This window comes from Pezoporus wallicus, unplaced genomic scaffold (assembly GCF_028554395.1).
Source record: "Pezoporus wallicus isolate ANWC-B61680 ecotype Strahan unplaced genomic scaffold, APGP_CSIRO_Pwel_v1 contig_11133, whole genome shotgun sequence".
NCBI lineage: Eukaryota > Metazoa > Chordata > Aves > Psittaciformes > Psittacidae > Pezoporus > Pezoporus wallicus.
Window position 1 is genome coordinate 912,207 of NW_026636583.1, and position 20,527 is coordinate 932,733.

The window sequence follows — 20,527 nt, forward strand, 5'->3', positions numbered from 1 at the left end:
GATAACTCTTCATTATAAACAAAGATCCCAAAGGAAATAACTTGCTGTGGGAAAAGTGCTTTAGTCCAGGAGCATGGGCTTGTGCTTGGAACATGTAGCTACCAGCTCCCCCCAGTTTGGAGGTTAGGAATAGGGACACTGGGCTTTGCCTCCCAGCTGAGTACCTCCTTCAGACATCACTTATTTCACCTTCCACTTTCCTTCCTCAGGATAAATATTCTTGATCCATCCCTAGAACCCATCCAAGGACCAGGAACAATGGGTGAGACCAGCTGGGAACACCAACCCTGGTAAACTTCTCTCAGCTAATAGAAAATTCATAACAGAAGCTTTTAAATGAAAGGAACACTGGTGTTAAGGGATTATTAGTCATTCTTGAAACCAGTGTGGGATGAGTACCGGAAAACATTAATCTTCAAACTTGTAAGAATAACATGACAAAATAAATCAGATTTTGGATAGTTTTTCATGGTGATCCTATCGGGTGGATTTAAGAGGAGGAAAGTTTGGGGGAATACTGGCTCTTGGTGGAAAGCTCACTATTTGCACACAGACGTGATTTGATTGACTGCAGGATTAGACATCTTGTATCAAATAGGCAGTCAGCAGGACCGCAGTGAACATAGAGCCTACTGACTACTGGGGACCAGGTAGTCAACATCTGCTGATGAATGGGATACATTATGGCTGTCTTTGGTTAAATCAGTGATTCTCGGAATGGGATTTTCCTACATCTCCTCTGTGTGTTCATAAAGATTTTATCAGGAAGATAACTGAGTGGACAAACAGCTCATTGGAACCGCACAGGGTGCTGGCTCCATGCCCCACGCCTGAAAGGGCAACCTCACCACAAAGGGCTCATCCTTCAAGGGTAGATGTTTGTAGGTGTTTTTTTCCCTCCTTTAAATGCATTTCTCCTAGCAGCAGCTGCAGGTGTGAGCGCCTATTTAGGGACTAGGGGGATACACGGATGTCCAAGTGTGATGGAGCATCCCTGGTGCCTCTCCTCTCCCCGGTGGAGGGGGTGTCTGTGCTGGGACCCCCCACCAGCCCCTTCACCAACCCTCACCATGCCCCTGGGTCTGCCTGTGCAAGGGATGGACACCCCGATCCCCAAAGTGGAGAAGGAGCTGGGGCTGCAAAAGCCACCTCGGCGGCGAGGAAGGGGACCGAGCCGAGGGACCCCCGGGGCCGAGGGCTGCCACTGCCCGCGGCGGCAGCAGCGCGGTCAGCAGCGGTGCGGCGGCTCCCTGTACGGCTGTGCGAGGCATGGGGAGGGGGATGCGATTGGGTGTGAGTCCGTGTGTGTGTTTCAGGGTGGCAGGGGGAGTGTTTGTGTGTGGGTGTGTGCAGGGAGGCTCCTGCGCTTCCAGGGCACATCAGCGCGCCGGGAGCTGCAGGGAGGATTGAGCCGGAGCTGCTCACATCCGAGGCTGGCTGCAGGCGGGGAAGGGAAGGGGAGGGGAGGGGGCTGTTGGTGGTGGTGGTGGTGCTGCGGGGTGTGTGTCTCGCACACGCACACGCGCGGCAGCCCGGGACCGCAGGCGCCTCCTCCCCGCCGCATTAAAACGAGCCAAGTTTCCACGCCGCGGGCAGCCGCACGTCGGAGAGCGGCGCCGGGTCGGGTCCGGTGCTGCAGCCCCGCTGGGACCGGCCCGGCCCCAGGATGCACCTGAACGCCACGGCTCCTCCGGCCGTGAGCGGCGGCCCCCTCCACCTGCACCCCATCGGTTACGCCAATGCCTCCAACCGCTCCGACCTGCTCCCCAAAGTGCCCGACGAGGAGGACCTGGACGTTAACACCGATATCTACTCCAAAGTGATGGTGACCGTCATCTACTTGGCTCTTTTCCTGGTGGGCACGGTGGGTAACTCTATCACGGCGTACACGCTGGTGCGCAAGAAGTCGCTGCAGAACCTGCAGAGCACCGTGCACTACCACCTGGCCAGCCTCGCCTTCTCCGACCTCCTCATCTTCCTCCTCTGCATGCCCATCGAGCTCTACAACTTCATCTGGGTCCATCACCCCTGGGCTTTTGGGGGGGCCGTCTGCAAGGGCTACTACTTCCTCCGGGACGCCTGCACTTATGCCACGGCGCTCAACATCGCCAGCCTCAGCGTGGAGCGCTACATGGCCATCTGCCACCCTTTCAAAGCCAAGAGCATCATGTCCCGTAGCCGCACCAAGAAGTTCATCAGCTGCATCTGGATCGCCTCTTTTCTCCTCGCCATTCCCATGATCTTTACCATGGGGGAGATCTACGGCAAGGACCAGAATCCCGACTCCCTCATCTGCACCACCATCGTGGACGCCTCCACGCTGAAGACGGTCATCCAGGTGAGGGGCCGGGGTCCCCCTCGAGCAGCGGGGCCGGGCAGTCACCTCCTTCCCTGGCTCGGGTGGCCAAACTTTGTGGAGACGGGCGGGCCAGGAGGGGGAGGCCTGGAAGGGGGAACCGGGTCGGGAATGAGGGTGTCCCGGGCAGCCCCGGTGGGATGGACCGGCGCGGGGTACGGGCAGGCGGGATCTGGGGGAAGAGGGGGGACCATTTCGGCTGCTCCTCCTCCCACATCCCCTCCGGCACCACAGCGCTGAGCTGAGATCCTGCACCGGGGTCAGTCCTGCCCTGAGGTTAATCCGGACCCGGGCCGGTGCAGCCCCGCCGGAGCAGCCGGGCCCCTCTCTGCCGCGCGGCCGCTGTTTCGGAGTGGGGATGCTCGGGTCTTCCCCAAATGTGGCAGTTCAGAGCCAGAAAAACCCATAAATCTCCACCCTTTCTCTGCATCTCCTTTCCTTAAGCTGGAAAGTGGCCAGCAGGATCGAGGACAATAAAACCATCTCCCCCCTTATCCCAGTTTCTTGTGTTGAGCCTATTTCCCCTGTCTAGTGGGAGATCCCCACTTCAGAAAGTTTTGGAAGCAAGATGTAGAGTAAGCATCCGAAAAGGAACTGCATCTTCAAAGCCAGAGGCTGGTATTTTTGCTGCTTTAACTCACAGATCCCTCCTGAGTTCAGAAAGGCTTTTCTGGTCTCCACACACTGCTGCACCTAACACACCCATGCATGGGAAGGGTTTCAGCATCAACACTTGCTGTGCTTCAGTGCTCTGAGGGGTTGAGGCATTTGTTCATTGGAGCATTAGGCTTGAAAAATGCAAGAGACGTGGAATGAGAGAGACAGAAAGAGCAAGACATCAACATCCACAGTCCCTTTGCTGCCAGGCTGGCATGTGATAGCTTCTCAATCTTTTATCTTGTACATGAATTTCAGCTGGGTTTAAACAGCAGCCAGTTAGAATTTAAAGCTGCAGGTGCACTAAAGCCTTTAAAGTGTTCCCACAGTTTACTAGGTGGTCTTTAAGGTCCCTTCCAACCTTAAGGATTCTATGATTAAAGGGAGGGAACTTAAAAGGAAACTAATCAGAGCAACTTTTCCCACTAAAAAGCAGTTGAGAGCACACATGGTTAGATTTAAGCCCAGAGCCTGGGGATGTTTAGAGACGTCTCTGCAAGTTTCTCCCTGTACTGCTTCCATAACCCAAAATCCAGCCCGTAGAGAAGCCCTGGGTTCCCTCTGTGCCTTGTCTTGATACCAAACTTTCATCTTTACATGCTGGGGGCTACATTTCTCCTGTAGGTGCTTTGTAGATGTTGCCAGTGGCAGCCCAGTATACTTAACCCAAATCATCTGCTCTCTGAGGAGGTATGAGCCATCTGATTTGAGAGCAATGTGGCTGAAATGCATTCTTCCCAGTCATCTTCCCCTCAGTTTAAATTGATGTTCATTGTTACCATGGTAGGGCTAAAACCAGAGGATTATTTCCTAGCCATGTCCTTGGAGATTACATCTTAAGAAATTCTTGACATATTTTACAGTCTGGCTATTATTCAGGCTATACCTTATCCTGTTAGCCAAGTAGGCAGCTATGAATGCACAGTAAGTGAAGCTCACCTGTGGGCTTTTCCTCATCCATTTTACTTCTTGATTATTATTGCTCTTATGAATAAATTCAGAAGTAAAAAGGAAGAGGCAGCTGCTGGGGGAGAAAGCAAGCCAAACCCTTGCATACTGTTCCTTCTCAGGGGATCTGGCTACAGAAGTAGATTTGCTAAGATAGGAAGGTTGTTTAATGGCTTCGCTCCATTCCTCTGCGTGCAGGGAAGCAGCACACAATGCGATGCAGGGCCCTGGGCTGGGGAAAGCTCCAGGGTGAATAAGCAAAGCAGCTGCAAGTCAGGTTTGAAGCGCGTTAATGGAAAGCACTGCGCAGCGTGTGAGCGGGCATTCGCACATTGGAAGCTGTGCAGGGGGTTAGAAAAAGGCAAATAATGGAAGATCTGTGAAGGAAAGGGCAGTGGTAGCGTGGAGGGGGCAAGCAGAGGGCTCGCTGGTTGGAAACCTGGAGCCCTGGTCTCTCACAGTGGACTCAAGCTGCTCGAGGTGTCTTTGCATCTCTTCGCGTTCATTTTCTGCCTTTAGATTAAGCAGAGCAATGATGCACTTGCTCGAGCTGGCAAATCACTTGTAATAAATCACTCAACGTATTTCACTCCTCTTCCTGTTTGGCAAACTGTCTAAAGCAAATCGGGGTTGTTTTGTTGTGGTTTTTTTTTTGGAAGCCATTAGTCCTCTAAGAGGTTTTATTTGTTGGCTGATTGAGAGCCAGTCCCAGAACAGAGCAATTGTAACCATTTATAGCCTCAGAGCCCAGTGTGAGCTATGGTTCTGGTGGGATCATCGCAGGAAAACACTCCTCCCTGGACTGGAACAAGCTCTCTGGGATGAACGTTTGAGTGTATTCATTGAACGTTTCTGATTTTGAAACATTTCCTCTGTATTTGCTTTGAATATTGAAGTTTTAATGGGCATTCCTGAGTGAAACTAGACTGCTGAACAACCAGCTTTCCCTATGAGAAAATAAGTAACTCTTCAAACAACACTTCATGCTTTGATTCTTGCCCATATTCCTTAACTTGCACCACTTAACCTTCACAACACCTCTAAGAAGTAATTACTGATATTGAAGCAATTGCAGATTGCTCAGAGCAGCACGTAGTGATAAGCAATAGGTGGGATGCTCTGTTGGGTGTCACTGTGTGTCACTGAGGTCGGTACATCCAGGCATGGCACATCTCACCTCATGCCATCAAGCTCTGCGTGACCTCTGATGCTTTAGAGAAGTACCATTTCCCAGCTTTATTGTTATCCTTGAAGCTGCTTAAAGCAGCCTGTGAGTCTGGTTTATTATATATTCCTCATCGCCAACTCGCCTGTTACTTCTGTCAGTCGGGGATGTCTGGTTTGAATATCAGCATCAGCGTGGGATCTGGTAGCAGGAGTAAGTCCATTATAGCCACATTATTTAGGTCTAGTTAACACTTTGACTGGCAGGCATTCTCTAGAACACTCTGCAGCCAATTTTAGGTTGGGTTTTTTTTTTCCACACAAATTGAACACCTCTTCAAGCCATCCCCATACAAGTAAATTCATGTTTTCATGCCACTTCAGCTGGAGGAGGTTTTAAAGCTGCTCATTGTGGCAGCAAGAGATAAGAGAGCTCCAAGGCAGCGTGAAATGCTTCCTCTGTTCACTTGCAGGTCAGTACCTGTGGGTTTGGTTACATCCCAGCCTTGCTGTTGGCTATAGGGCCAGGTCCCCTGACCCTGGAGCCTGCCAAGTGTTCCACTCCACCACATGAGCATCACACACTCAACACCGCTTCCCAAAAGCTCTGCATTTTAATGGCCAGATGGCTCTGCAAGTCAGTTTTCCTTTGTTGCTTCTTTCTTACCTTCATACCCTCTTTTCCGGATTGGTCCTTCGTGGACCTGGGGAAAGAGGGGAAGTTGAAAGAAATACCTGGTGCGCCATCAGTCCCAGGGCAGTCAGGCAACATCTTGACCTAAAATCCCAGGATTTTTAGCTGAGCTTGGATTTGGCACATAGATGAGGGGAGCCTGGGTACGGGCAGTTCTCTGGCACCCCATAATTCACAGGACAGAGGGGGATGTCTTTTCCCACTGGCACGCTGCAAAATGTCCCCTACGTTATGGCAAGCGCTTGGGTAGGTAACGCTTCACACATGCTAATGTTTGATTTGCATGGACATCTGGTGTGAACCCATTTATTAAAACACATGGCCCTGAGCCTCCATAAACTGTCACAGCTCCATCAGCTCCAAGCTGCTCATTTGCCAGGGAAAATTCTTGGGAAGTGCATTGGGAACTTCTCTATACCTCAAACGGGTTTGGGTGGGCAGCTCTTCTGCTGCAGTTCTGCTCTGCATCAGCCAGCCCATGTGTGGCTGCAGCCTCCCTTATCCCTCCACATATTTAATATGTCTTACGAAGCCTGCTCATAGTTCAGGAGATTTGTAGAGTAAATAACTCTGCACACGAAACAACTGCTTGGCCAAGGAGGTCCTCTGCTTTATTTCTTCCTATGTTCCTTCTTGTGATGCCTTTGAAGGAATGCGCCAAAGAGCCCCAGGAATGAAGGAGAAGAAAGGACCAGGAGTTGGAGCTGGTTCAGCTTGGCCTCTCAGCATCCATTAACTAAGCTTTTTACACTCTTCCAAGGACATATATTCAATTCCCATTTGCCTGAGAGGCCCACAAAGTTATTAATTCCATGCGTGATGTTGCAAATGCTCCCTTACACTGCCCTGCGGTGAGGAGCACCTTGGAAGGGTTGTGATGAGCTTTCTGCCACAATGCACATGGCCGGTGCTGTGGTTGGCAGGGCTCTGCCCACTGGCAGATCTGTGGTGCTGTGTAAATAAACACGACAAGCATCTCTCTGCAGTACATGTAAACAGCAACCCATAAAGCCAAATGGCTGAATTCTCTCCAGGTTTGTTGGCAACTCATATCCAGGATTAGTCAATGGCTTTAGTTCAGGAATCCTGTGTTTATACTGATGTTGACTAGAGGAATTGCTTTCTTTTCCTTAGGTCACAGCCAAATTCCTACTATGGCTTTTAGTGACGGTACTGTTTTAAATCAGTCACTACAGCTCCACGCAGTGATAATCCCACCCATGGCCCTGGCTGATAAAGCTATTTTGGCTACACACACACAGGACCTCTGGAGAGAGACTCCCAACCCAGTAGGGATGCCCACCTGTGGTGGTGTGAGCATCCCTAAAAAGCTGCCTTTTTCCAATGGACACAGGGAACTCAGGGCTTTAGTTCAGTGCATGCACATCAGCCTAGGCTGTCTAATCCCAGCCCGTTTACACTGTGGTCTGTCTTGCAGCTAGATCTAAATTAAATAAGCTCTTGTGTTCATTGCTTTACATAACCACTTGGCCTGCTGTGGTTTGCCAGTTCTTACATAATTTCTTCTCTTCTTTTTATTCCCCCCAATTGATTTCAATTTACTTGATTCCTTTTCCCTCCCCCTTCCCGAGATGTCAGCCAGAGGGATAATAAAGGAATGGGGAAATGTGGCTGATCAATTTAGCTCTTGGGTTTTCCTCTTAACAGCAGTTTGCAAAGGCAGAAGAAACCAAGGTAATCTAGTGGCTCTTCTTAAGAGTAAAACACAACCCACAAAACCTGCAGCTGCCTCTGATCTTCTTCCAGATCATTTAAAACAGCTATTTAATTGTCTTCTCCCCACTTCCCCCCCTCCTTTCCTTTACAGGCTTTTGCTGTCGTCTCTGTGCAGCATCTGCTTGAGACTCACAGATGGCACTTTTCCTTCCTGACGTTTAGAAACGCTTCTGTGTCCTGCCCAAGGCTCATGCGATGGGCAGCATCACACCATGGGACACGTGGGTACCTGGGCAAGGGACAGAGGCTTCCACAGTGTCACCACTGTGTTTTCCCTACTCTGAAGCTATCCGTCGCTGAGGGGCACAGGGCAGTGGGTGAGCAAAGGGATGTGGAGTGTGATGGGGTCCATGGTGGGAAAGTCTGAGCGTTGTGGCCATCTAGCCCTAAAGCAGGTAACATTAGACGATAAAACCAGCAGTCCCAGTGCTGACATCCATCCTTCTCCTTTCGTTAAGCAGATGAAGCTGGGTTATGACATTTCCAATCTGTCTGGTCGCTCTCCGGTTTAAGCCACTTGTGCTGTGTGAAACTGGAGATGCTTCCAATGCCCATCCTTGAGTATCTCCATACCCTATGTTCCCCTCACAGGGGTCAGCACTTTCAGTCTGGCATGGCAGAGAAAAGCAGACTTCAAATTCAGAGCTCTCCCAGCCTTTTCCCTAGTTCTGGAGACACACAAGCACCCTGCAGTCACTTGTGTGGTGTGATGATCTGAGAGCACCCAGTCTCAGCTGCTGGTACCCATCGCCCTCTGTACAGACACATCTGAGCAGGGACCTGGCCACACTGGTCTCCTGGCTTCATGAAGAGCTGCCTTTCTCCAAGTGGTAGATTTTGCTGCCTTTATTATGGAATTTGAATGGATGCTCTTAAATTCCCTTACAAAACACAGCAAAGTGTCCTTGCTAGTCCCAGACTTCTTTGAAATGCAAGCAAGGAGCATTTTGCATCATAATTAATGCTGGTCTGGCACCGTGATAATTGGGGTTCAGCAGTTCCTCTCCCACAGTGGAGGGAGCATGGAGCTGCTCAAGCATGGCTGGGCATCGTTTCCACATCACTTCCCAGGGGGGGAGATAGCACCAAGGGCAGAGGCTGCTCTTCAGCAGTGAATTAAGAGTGGATCCTGCAAGGCTGGATGTGCTTTGGAGGACGAGGGACAGAATCACCACACTGGCATGAGCCCTGCTGAACAGTTCCCTTCTGTAATTTCATGTGAAGGTGTGATCGCATGGAAAGGTTTGGAGTTTTCCTCCCTTAAATACCAGTCTCAGGGGAGAGGGCCAGCTAACTCGTCATGCTCCAGTAACATCAGCCCCCACATTTTGCCTCCCATGGATGACATTTCTTCCATCCAATTTCAGTTTTATATCCCACACCTTAAAGCTGATGATAAATCAGTTGAGCTGATGAGTTATTCAGAAAACAAATGCTTGGGGCTGGTTTAGAAAAGGTGGTGGTGATGGAGTTCTGGGTAGCAGAAATTTCTAAGCTGCTTGTTCATTCCTGGTGTTTTCCCTGCATTCAAACTAGTAACTGTTAAGCTTTCCATGGATAGGAGGGAAACAGCAGTGAGACAATTTTATATCCTGATACCAAAGTGCCTTTCTGGTCCATCTGTCTACGAGGTCCATCCTCCTCCTGCCTCCCTGGGGTACCAGAACCCTGTCATCACCCCTCTCCTGGTGGGGCAGAGGATGCTGTGGGAGAGGGCTGTTCCTTACCAGGAAGTGCTGCTCTTGTCCTCATCCTTTGGAGAAGATATGTCTGGTGGGCAGGAGGAGCTGGTTACCCGCAGGTGGTTCGAGCATGTGAGATTTGCTTTTGGTCTCCTGTGGCTTTTCCATGTCAATAATGCTCAGTGCAGAGAGGGCACTGCCGGGCACGGCTTCACAGGGGCTCTTTTTCTCTCAAGGAACTAAAGATAATAGAACAAACAAGGTCTTTTTAACAGAACTTCTTTTCTTTAAGAGAAAGTTCACTGAGGTTTCTGCGCAGCTTTTAAGTTCTCAGGGACTAGAAACAATCGTCAGTTGAAGACAGATCCAAGAGGTGAGATTTTCCTAGTGGAAACAGGAAAAGAAAATACAAAGGAAAAAAGTAAACTCTCACAAAGTCTTCGCTATGTGAAAGGAGGGAAAAGGGCATCTCCTTTATTCAAATTGCTCACAAAAAAGCTGGGAGTACCTCTAAACTATAAAGCTACACACAGAGCACAAAGCATATTTAGTATCAGTAAATCAGAGGCGTTGGAGTGACAGCCAAGCTGGAGGACGTGCCCTGGGGTTGGTGCCCGTGGTTGCTGGCTCCATTGGAGCAGCCACTTGCTGTCCTCATGGGCAGTCTCTGTGATTTACACCCAGCCCGTGATGTACATCTCCCCACATGCTGAACCATCTGCAGTAAATCTTTCCTTATAAAACCTTCCAGGTGTCCCTTTGCCAAGTGGATTCCTAAATATACAGAAGAGGAATATACAGCTTAGACAGGACTGGGTATAGAGCCTGATTTCAGTGTTTGCCCTTCCCTTTGAAAATACCTTCCTGCCAAATATTACTCCCTCTACATAATAAAGAATAAATTTAAGGCCACTGCTGCTGCAGCCAACTTGCACTCTTGAAGTGAATGGTTTACCTTGCTTCAAGAGATTTGTTCCTCCTCCAGAGCAAATGAAGGAGATTAGCAAACACTCCCTTAGCATGTGGTATGCCTATCAAGAGACTCTGGGGATCCTGGAAGCTGTCTGAGCATCTTCATTTCAGGGGTTCAAGGTCAATCTGGTTTAATCTTTCTATGACTTCCCTTTTGCTGAATGACCCTGGGAGAGGTAATACTTCAGGGCAATGCTTTGGATGTGCCAATAAGCCTTTCCTGCTGCCAGCACCACGTGTTGGGAACTCTCGTACATTAAAGCATCACAAGTTGTCCACACAGTTTCTTTGTGGTCAATGAAAAACTGCTGTCCTTTTGCCTGGATCGCTTGCCTCACTTTTGGAGCCTGCAGGATGGTTTCCATTGCAAGAGAAAGGGCTAACACAAGGCTGTAATCTCTGATAGACACTGGTTTAGAGAGCCAATGCATGCACCTCTATTTTCTGAGGGACTTCAGGAGAATGTTACAGTCTGTTTGCTCAGGTTTCTGCCATGCAGTGGATGTGCTGGTTGTCTTCTTTTCCTGGGCAACTCAGCCCTGCTGATGGATCTTCTCCAGCCCTTGCAGGCACATCCTGATGGATGCTCAGACTTGGCTGCCTTGGCTCTACTGCCCCAGGCTTTTTGGAGTACCTAGAGTAGGAGAAGCAATCTCATCCCTTAACTGACTGATTTTCTTCCTCCTTTAACCCTGTAGAAAGGGGTCTACCAATTTACCAGCTTCACCCAGACCTGAGGAGCAAAGACCTGCTGCGTACCAGATATGAACTCTACGATGCAGCATGGCATTTAGCTCAGCAGACCTCTTTTTTGGATCAGAAATCCAAGGAGCTAATTAATGCAGTCACTGCAATGCCACATCCTATTAATTGTAACATAACCAAGAACAATGCAGGTCTGCAGTGCTGAACCAAATAAATGTGGTCTCGGTACTTGCTAGGACTGTTGTATCTTGTTCTCTCAGACAAGTTGTTTAAGAAGTCAATAACTATTCAAGTATGTTCAATACAAGATTAACCTTCTTTTCCCTCATATTCTGTGGGTTTTTTCAAAACCATCTTATAAATATGCAACTCACGCAGCCACTAGGAAAGTTTAGCTCCTTGCTTGCATCACTATTGATTGCTCCTGCAACAACCTTACGTTTTATCCTCATAGGCACAATTTATACATTTTAATATACTCATTTCATTCAAAAGAGAAACTCACAGGATTGACTTTCTCTCCCCAAAGCCCACATTTCATTTTTCATCCCTGACAGTCATGGGCTTATGACACTGTCATACTCGTTCCTGAACTCCAAGTGTGTGCAGTGTGATAAAGCACTGTAGGAGGGAGGGGAAATACAGGTTCAGACCAGTGCAAAAGAGCTGTGGGATGGAAATATCCTCTGGAAGGGGAAAAAAACATGCAGGAATATGGTCAGAAAGCATACCACAGTGCAACAGCCCAGGGCATGCATCCACCTGGCAGCCCTGCTCCAGCCAGGACCAAGTAATGTCAGGAAGCAAATCCTGTTACACCTTTTCCCTTGCTCCTGTCCTCAGCAGTGCAAGAGATGCAGGCAAAGCCTCAGACCTGCACGGTTGTTGTGGAGAAAGTAGAGTGTGGCAGGGGGAAAGGAAAGCAAAGGGATGGGGGGTTGTGATTTTGTAGCAGGTAAGAATAAGCTAGCAGGGTCTGAAAGCTGCTAAGGGGTTAGAGAGGGATCAGTGGGCTGGGCAGCACCAGAAGCAGACAGAAATGCCGTGTGATGATTCATTGGTCATGTACCTTCCTCTGAATATCTGTGGTCTAATTTGTGTCCTGGGGTGGAGACATTTCATGTCCATGCTGCCAGAGAACACTGTTCTCTGCCAAGGGTACAACTATTGCTGGTGGCTCTTACTAGGTCTGAAGCAAACCAGAACAACTCCAAGCCCTTCTCTCCTGTGCTTGGCTCAAGACAGTCATTCCCACCTTCTCCTCCTTCAGCTAAGGGTCCAAATCAGGTGATGCCCTCCTGCACCGTGGAGCAAACGGACCAGCAGCATTAATAGTTTCTCATTTCTCAGTAGTTTTCCATTCCCCATTTCTTAACAATTTTCAAACTGTCTGGCTCTATTAAAATAACACTGCTGGCAGCAGTGCCAAAGGGCTTGTGCCGCTGGGGTCATGGTCCTGCTGCTGGAACAACCTGTGTTTATCCCTGGGATGTTAGTTTTCATCATCCAAAGCTTCAGTTCTTTCACTGCTATGCAGTTGGACCCATCTATCACTTCATGTACTCTGGGGCCAGGAGCAGTTTGCTTCACTTATTTGACTAACATATGTGATGAATTCATCTCTGTGAAGTTTAGTGCAAGCTTCTCTTTCCTTCCTGCCAGAAGAGCAAGGCTGACTGTGGTGCTATAATTAAGGTGTTTATATATGAAGTGAAAGAAATGATGCTCTGGAGGTATTTTGCTGAACATCTGCCCAAGCCAAAGTGCCCACAACACAGCCAGCACTACCAGAGGCTGGACTGATGCTACAAACCCTACTCAGGGTGTTAATTGTCCCCCAGATATGTTTCTTAGGGCACTAATGATGGAACTTGCCGCTACCATTTCCTTCAGCAAGTCAGGCAGCCACCCAAATCTGTACAGTCAACTGTTAACAGCTCTCACACGTGAGCCTGCAGTCAACAGTGGGACAGTGTTGGACTTAAATATGGCCTTTAATTTATTTATGACTCCATATCCAGCACTCGGTATCATATTTAATGCAAGTAACATTCAAGTGAAATCCCCACTGAGAGGCACATTATGAAGATTAACAGCCTGTCTCTTCTATTACTCTGGTTTATACGGTGCTGATTTGTGCTTGGTGCTTTACAGGCAAGTGTTAAGAATATTTGAATCAAGAAATCTGTATCTAAAAATGCTATTTTGTAAAAATCAGTGTCTGAAAGCCTGCTTGTGGCTCCATAGGCAAAGGGAAGAGCTGGAGGCATAAAAACCACTGGGAAATGCTGGCATCCAGGTAGGCAAGAACCTTGGAAGACAATCTCTGCTCATGCAATAGGCCATCTGTTTTATTTCTTCTAATTATGTAGCCCACTTCCCTTTTGAACAAGCATTGAGAAAATTAATCTCACCAAGTTTAAGATGGCACTGAACATATTCCCATGCTCTGCGATTATCTGGAGCTATTTTATTCCCTTTTATCCTCACGTAATGACTTTGTCAGGTGTAATGCTGTGGGCTCAGCACCTCATTATGGACTTTATTGATGGCTTTGTGTCTTATCCTTTGTCTGGGCTCCTCTCTGTCCCACCTACCCTTTAAAGCACTGAACACCCTGCCCAGGTCACTGCCTGAGTTCACCTTTCATGGAGGAGAAATGTGGCCAAACCCAATAGCTGCCAGGGAAGAATCAGTTTTGGTTTGATTCTTACCATGGAGCAGGCTCATACTCCAGCTCTGCACACTGAAAACTGCAAAGGGCTTTTTGCAGGACATTGGCTCTGTGACTTCTGTTGAGATTCGTTTCGCCATCTGCTCTGCAGGCTGCCATAGAGGTGCAGTTCCGAGGTGCATAAGGGAAAGACACAAAACTCAGGGTCTAACCTGCTCCTTGGCTATTGCAGTGAGACAGCCACAGCTGTGTATATCGGGACACCGAGCCCCAGGCCTCATCTTGCATAAAGAACGTTAAAGGATGATGCATGGAGGTGTTTAGAAGGTGTAGATGTGGTGTTTAGTGGTGGACTTGGCAGTGTGAGGTTAATGGTTGGACTCGATGATCTTTAAGGTCTTTTCCAACCTAATTGATTCTATGATTCACTGCATCAAAGAGCTCGGAGTCTAAATCATCACCAGAGTGCTGCCTCTTATTCCCCGTGGCATTGTACAGATACCGGCTCTGTCACTGGAGTACTTGTTGCTCATTAAGAGATTTCCTCTTGTTGCAAAGGGGAAGGGAAACCTCTCCCCCTTTTTCTCTCGAGATAGAGTGATGCAGTGCTAAGACCTCCTAATAAGGGCAGCTACTGCTCGAGAGCAGCGTTGGGCTATCGGCAGGGAACAACCAGCACAGCTTTAATGGGAGACAGGTCAACACAACGGCAGCATAGCCAGAAAGGCTGCCTGATCTGATCTTGTTGTCCAAGAACGTCCTGGAGCCAAGCAGATATCATTTACTCTTTAGTGTCTAGGGAGGTTTCATTTGAGGACAGAGCACTGGCAGCTACAATAGCTGTTTTTCTGTGAGTCAAAGAAAATGGCAGAAGCCCATTAGACGTTTGAGAACACATTCTGCTTGGGAGCAGCAAAAAGCTCGGAGGATTTCCAACAAGAGCTCCGTTATGGATGCATTTTCCCTCAGTTCGCTACCAAGGCAGAGCTGGGTCTCACTGACATGTCTTGGGGCAGTGAAAACAGCACCACTGTCATGCAAAGAAATGGACTTTTAAAGGTGAAAATGGCAATGAAACACGAAGTGCCTGTGGTTCCCAGCTCCCAGCTGCCCAGGCTCAGCTCCCAACCACAAATCCACCCTATCCACCTGCACCTTCCCTGTTCCTCCTAAACCCCATTAGGTCCTATCAGTGCTTCCCACAGTCTTGCCTTGTTTCACCGAGATTTCAGCTTGGTGCAGTCCCTTAGCAGCCTACTCTTTAAATGCCCTGCATTAGGGGAAGGCTGGGGGCTAAAGAAGTTGGAAGCAAGAGGAGTATTTCAGGTTACAAGCACTCATAGGGCTTCAGGATAGAATAGCTGAGCAGTGTCAAAGGGAGCTACTCTGCTCCTTTACCAGACAGAACAGGCATCTATCTCACTAGTGATATTAATGCTAGGGGTCCTCTAGGAAAAGAGAAGGAAGATGAAGCATGGCAGGAGCTATCTATTTTGAGAATGAGATGCCAATTGTATTGCTGCTTGCCAGCTCTGTCTCTTCCAGCAAATGAGGTCTCCCACCCCAGTCATTCCCTGCTTAGCCTGAGTTCCTCTAAGAAGTGTTAGAGATGCGATCTGCAGGGAAAGGCTGTATCACACAACGTGATGCAGAAAGTCTTCCACTTTCATTAATGCTTCTCTTTTTCCTCTTCTCTCCCTTTTATCAATGGAGATGTTCCAGGGAAAACTACCACATATATAGTGATGCTACAGCCAGAAATAAAGCTGGCTTGTGTAGAAACAAGTGTGTTTGGGGAAGGGGAAGATTGCAGGGCATGCTCTAAAGAGGTTTTCTCATATCATGTAGTGCTATGCTAAATTGCATCCTTTAGATACTGCCTAGGCAGAAGTTGCTATTAACATCTCTCAGGGGCTGCCCCCCTCATTGTGAGGTTATGTCCCCTTGCTCTTGCACAAAACAAGTTCAGATAATGTTTCTGTTTTCTGCTCTGAAGATTGCTGATTCCTTCCCTGTGAAATAATGGAAAACTTTGTTAAACTCATCAGCTATTTAGGAAAAAAAAAGTCATTTACTCAGTTTCTATTAAAACAAAAAACCTAAAGCAATAAAAAACCCCACACTGGCAGCCTGTTATAAGTGGAAGCAGAGAGACAAGGGCAGAAACAGGGCAAGAAATGACAGTTGGCTATACGTCCTGCTGCGCAGTGATAGAAGAGGCCTTTGTGCCTGTGAAACAAAACTGGTTTTCTGTGAAAGCAACTATTGACTCAGGCTCTACAACTGCAGCTGTAGCTCTGCACAGAAGCTGTATGCCTGCAAACAGACCGACTTCCTCGCATCTGCTCAGCCCGTGCTCCTGCCTCTGAGCTGTATGCATCTCTTTACAGAACAGACAGGGGCTGCTCTCCCTTGGTGGTGTAAATCAGAGCTGTTCCTTCAAATTCAGACAGAAAGAACACAACCATCTCCGGTGATTTTCCAGGAGGAGTTGGTTTGGGTCGTTTGCATGACTTTGCCTATTCCCTGTTTTACTGGGCTGGACCAGTGTGGCTTTTGCAGGAGCTGGGTCCGGCAGGGTGCAATCCCTGATTTCCCATGTGGATTTGTACTATTGCCTTTCCTGAGCCGCCCTCATGACAACAGAGAGTAGCTTGGGTTTAAGGCCATGCGTGTCGATCCAGCTGCAGAGATTATTTTGAATGGTGGTCATGATAATTGATATAAACCACTTGATATAAAAGTGAATCACAGATGAAAACCTTCTGGGCATTAATTACTTCTCAGCAATGGGCTTCTTTCTTCTCTGCGATGCTGGTCCACAACCCAGCGCTTACATTAAAGGAAAACCTTAATAGAATCATAGAATAGAATAGAAAGGACCTTAAGAACATCTAGTTTCCCTCCATTTCTACAAGAGGGAATAGTCCTACAAGCCTCACACAATCACATTTGCATAACCTGCTTGTGCTGCATAGAGCCATTGCATTGATCTCCTGGCTGCTCTTCTTCAAACACAACATCCCTTTAGCTGTGATGCTCTTCTGCCAAGAATTAACCTGTGTCTTGGGCCTTTCAGGTCAGTGTCTTGGCAGCAGGGAAACCACTCAGGTGGAGAATGAGTCTTTCTGCTTGGTTGCCTCCACTTATAAACACACACCAGTCCCGAACGCAGGGTTGGTGTTGCAGCAGCGCGAAGCTGGTTTCCTTCCTTGGAGCTGGCTGAGCACAATAATTCCAGCATCGGCCCTGTATCAGCTTGCTAAGCTGCTTTTCTTGTGCACATGTGTTACACCAACATATCTACTGGCATAAATCATGGACATAGACACGGAAATTCCTAGGAATCCCTCAGGGAGGGAGATGGCAAAGACCTCTTCAATGGCGGTGAAGAAGAGTGTCCAGTGTCCCATGAGGCTGATGGGGAGAAAATCACCTGTTGCCTTCTGGTAATGAAGCTGATGAAAATTACTATCAGCAAACACCAATGAAGAAGCCATGAAAAATTACTCTCCAGGCTGGGACAGTGGTTGTTTTGATAGAGGTTTCATCCCTTCATCCAATATTCCATTGAAGCTTTGCTGGAGATAAGAGATCTCATAGAAAACAGGGCTTTTGTGTCCAGTCACAAAGAATGAATTGCAAAGACTGCTGAGGAAAGCAGAGTTATTATCCAGGGAGAGGAGAAATTCAGCTGAAAATAAGCATGGCTTTTTTATTTGGAATTCTAGCAGCAACTTGTCAGAAACCTGACTCCAGGCAAGCAGATTGGGCTGCAAATGGGGGACATCAGCAATTAAATGAGCACTGGTCACCCCTAAGAAACCAGCTTGCTCCAAGACTCATAAAATGCTTCTGGCTTCTCCTTCTGCTCATATTCAGCTGTGTAGCATTCAACAAATATAGGATGGCTTTTAGGAGTATGTGGTTAAGGCAGTAATGTAGATATGGAGCAAGGCTGCTGCCCTGCCATCCTCTCCCAGCTGCTGGGTAAAGTTTTGGGTTTAAATTGGTTTAAGGTAAATGAGACAAGCTTGCCTGGAGCTCCAGCATCTATCCCAGAGCAAACCCAGACAGATTAAATAAACAGAGATTTCCCTGTTATTAGTGCTGTTTAGAGAACTTTGATATGCTTATTATTCAAAGTAAATGAATTACATAACCTTTCCCCCTTTTCTGGCTCAAAAAGGAGTCAGTGAGTTTCCTTTTTCAGAGCAGACCTTTTGTGCTTTTTACCATCATTCAGGATCAGTTTTCACTTCAAAACCGGTAAGCAGATGATTCACTGTGACATATTTTGTGTTGGCAAACAGGCCTCATCTCAAAAGCCTCCATACACCAAGCTGTGCCACTCTAAAAGTTGGGACTGCAGCTGCAGTGACCCTGGGGGAACCAGCTCCAAAGGGATTGATCCCTGGACCACACTAGTAGCAGTATTTCATTACCTTTTGCAGTTAGAGTACATCCTTATACTTGTGAAAAGTTTCATGGGTCACTTCCAGCTTTTCCTTTACTTTTTAAATTTATTTTTATTTTTTTTTAATTTATTTATCATTTTTATTCATTATTTAACCTCATTGCTTAGCCCCCATGTAGTGATGAGGATGATCCTCTCCAAGCTATGGGTACCTGCTGCTGCTTTCTCTCTTCCTCCCCATTCCCTGGCCAAGGACACAAACCACGCTGGCAATATGACCCAGCTCCTCTTTTCATCACCGTAGCTCCATCATGGTTTATATGCTGTCCCCCTGTTTATCACTTTGTGGGCATCCTCCAGTTTGGAGCTGCAGGGCTTTTTATCCTTCCTGTTTAATACAAGGCAGGTAACGTGGCAGGAAGGGTTGGGGTGTGAGATGGTTTTGCTCCCTGAAGCATGTCTGTTGAACTTAAGGAAAGTCATTTCCCACCCTGGTTGTCCCTGGTTTCTATCACTTTTAAGTGAGAAGAGACAGAACGGTGCAAAAAGTGTTGTGGAAACTGCTGCTGAACTCTCCCTTTAGTGTGTTAGTGGCAACAATATCATTCTCCAGTAGCTTTTCTATTTCCATCTAATTAAAACATTATTGTTTCAGTTATGTTAGTTTGCATTTTAAACAAGCAGATAGGGACAGAGTAGCTGATTGATAACTTCTTTTCTGCATGGGTAAAGAAAAGCATTAATCACCCCCTTACATAGACATCAGGTTGCAAAAGAAAGGGAGAAAGAGTCTATGTCTTGATGACACTTAATTTGCTTCCTCTGCTGCGTGTCAGGGAGGGATGGGGACAGGTTCTTGCTGACTGCTGCCCACACATGTGCTGCGTTTTGAGGAATGAGGGAACTTTCATCCCAAAATGAAGCTCTCCTTTAGAATTAAACAGGCTTTCATCTCCCGTTGCCTTTCATTTTGATTATGTTTTGTCACTGCCATGTGCCTGCCCCTTTGGTGTGTGAAGGCAGGAGAGGGAAGAGAGCAAGACTGGGTGTGTATGCAAACATCCCTATTAGAAACATTATCTGAAAGGAGGTGATCCTGCCCCTCTACTCTGCTCTCATGAGACCTCACCTGGAGCATTGTGTGCAGTTCTGGTGTCCCCAACATAAAAAGGACATGGAACTGTTGGAACAAGTCCAGAGGAGGCCCATGAGGATGATCAGGGGGCTGGAGAACCTCCTGAAGATAGGCTGAGAAAGTTGGGGCTGTTCAGGCTGGAGAAGAGAAGGCTGCGTGGAGACCTCAGAGAAGCTTCCAGTGTCTGAAGGGGGCCTATAGGGATGCTGGGGAGGGACTCTTCATTAGGGACTGTAGTGACAGGACAAGGGGTAATGGGTTAAAACTTAAACAGGGAAAGTTTAGATTGGATATAAGGAAGAAATTCTTTCCTGTTAGGGTGGTGAGGCACTGGAATGGGTTGCCCAGGGAGGTTGTGAATGCTCCACCCCTGGTGGTGTTCAAGACCAGGTTGGACGAAGCCTTGGGTGAGATGGTTTAGTGTGAGGTGTCCCTGTCCATGGCAGGGGGGTTGGAACTGGATGATCTTAAGGTCCTTTCCAACCCGAACTGTTCTGTGATTCTATGAAATAGTCTTCACCATAAATAATGTGGTTCAGCAGCCCCTCAAAGCCATGATTTGCTCCCAGAATGGCTGGCTTGCAGCAAGCCCACATCCACACCACCCACAGAGCCTCAGCAGCCTCAGACCCCATCATACAATCATAGAATCACAGCGTACTTCACCCCTCCCTTGGCATGAAGCCGCAGCAGAGATGGTCAATGGAGATCCAGGCGTGTTAAATGGGAGCAGAGGTGCAATACTCAGCACAGCTGGGTTTCGAAGTGGGGAGCTGGAGCCTGATCGTTTAAAAGCTTCCCTGCCCCAAGTGTTTCTGTAGCCCTGAAGCATGTGTGCTTTTGTAGGGTATTTTTAGCAAGCTGCAGTTTACCGAGGGTCACAGGGAAGTAGAGCATCAGCATCTGGAAGAGCTGTCACTCCGCTTCCAGTCTAGCAGGACTAACACATTGACTTATTTATGAGAGCAGCCAGCTCCCTTCTCTCTGTGTGTAACAATCGGCTTTACCTTGCCCAGCAGAGAAATAATTTTATTGTCAACAATTCTGTGTCTTTAATAAAACCTTAAAGCGAGTTAAGCAAGAGGGAAATGGAAATGTTTCCAGATATTTATTTTCTTTCATTCTTTCCAAAATAACCCATCTTTCAACAAACAGTGATCACTGCTATGGCCAAATGGAGGGGGAGGACATCATAAAGCATGAAGACTGCTAGATAAACCCTTTATCCCAGCAATTCCCAGTTGCTGTGTGAGCCTTTGAGTGTTAGCGCCATGCTCACATCTGTTGATTTTCTCCTGTTGGATCTAGCTCCATCTCCTACCTAGGGAGAGGGACTGGCAGCATCTCGCCAACACCAGCAATTCGCAGTTAGTTTTCGTTCCATCA

The 20,527-nt window shown here is 47.8% G+C and overlaps 1 protein-coding gene across 1 annotated transcript in view; it reads left to right on the forward strand.

Moving 5' to 3' along the window:
- The first annotated feature begins 1,487 nt into the window (after positions 1–1,487).
- Positions 1,488–20,527, forward strand: part of NTSR1 (neurotensin receptor 1) — a 53,760-nt gene continuing 34,720 nt past the window's right edge. Inside the window, exon 1 of the mRNA XM_057400868.1 lies at positions 1,488–2,338. Coding sequence (XP_057256851.1) covers positions 1,667–2,338 — 672 coding nt within the window. The 5' untranslated portion in view covers positions 1,488–1,666. The remainder of the gene's footprint in view (positions 2,339–20,527) is intronic.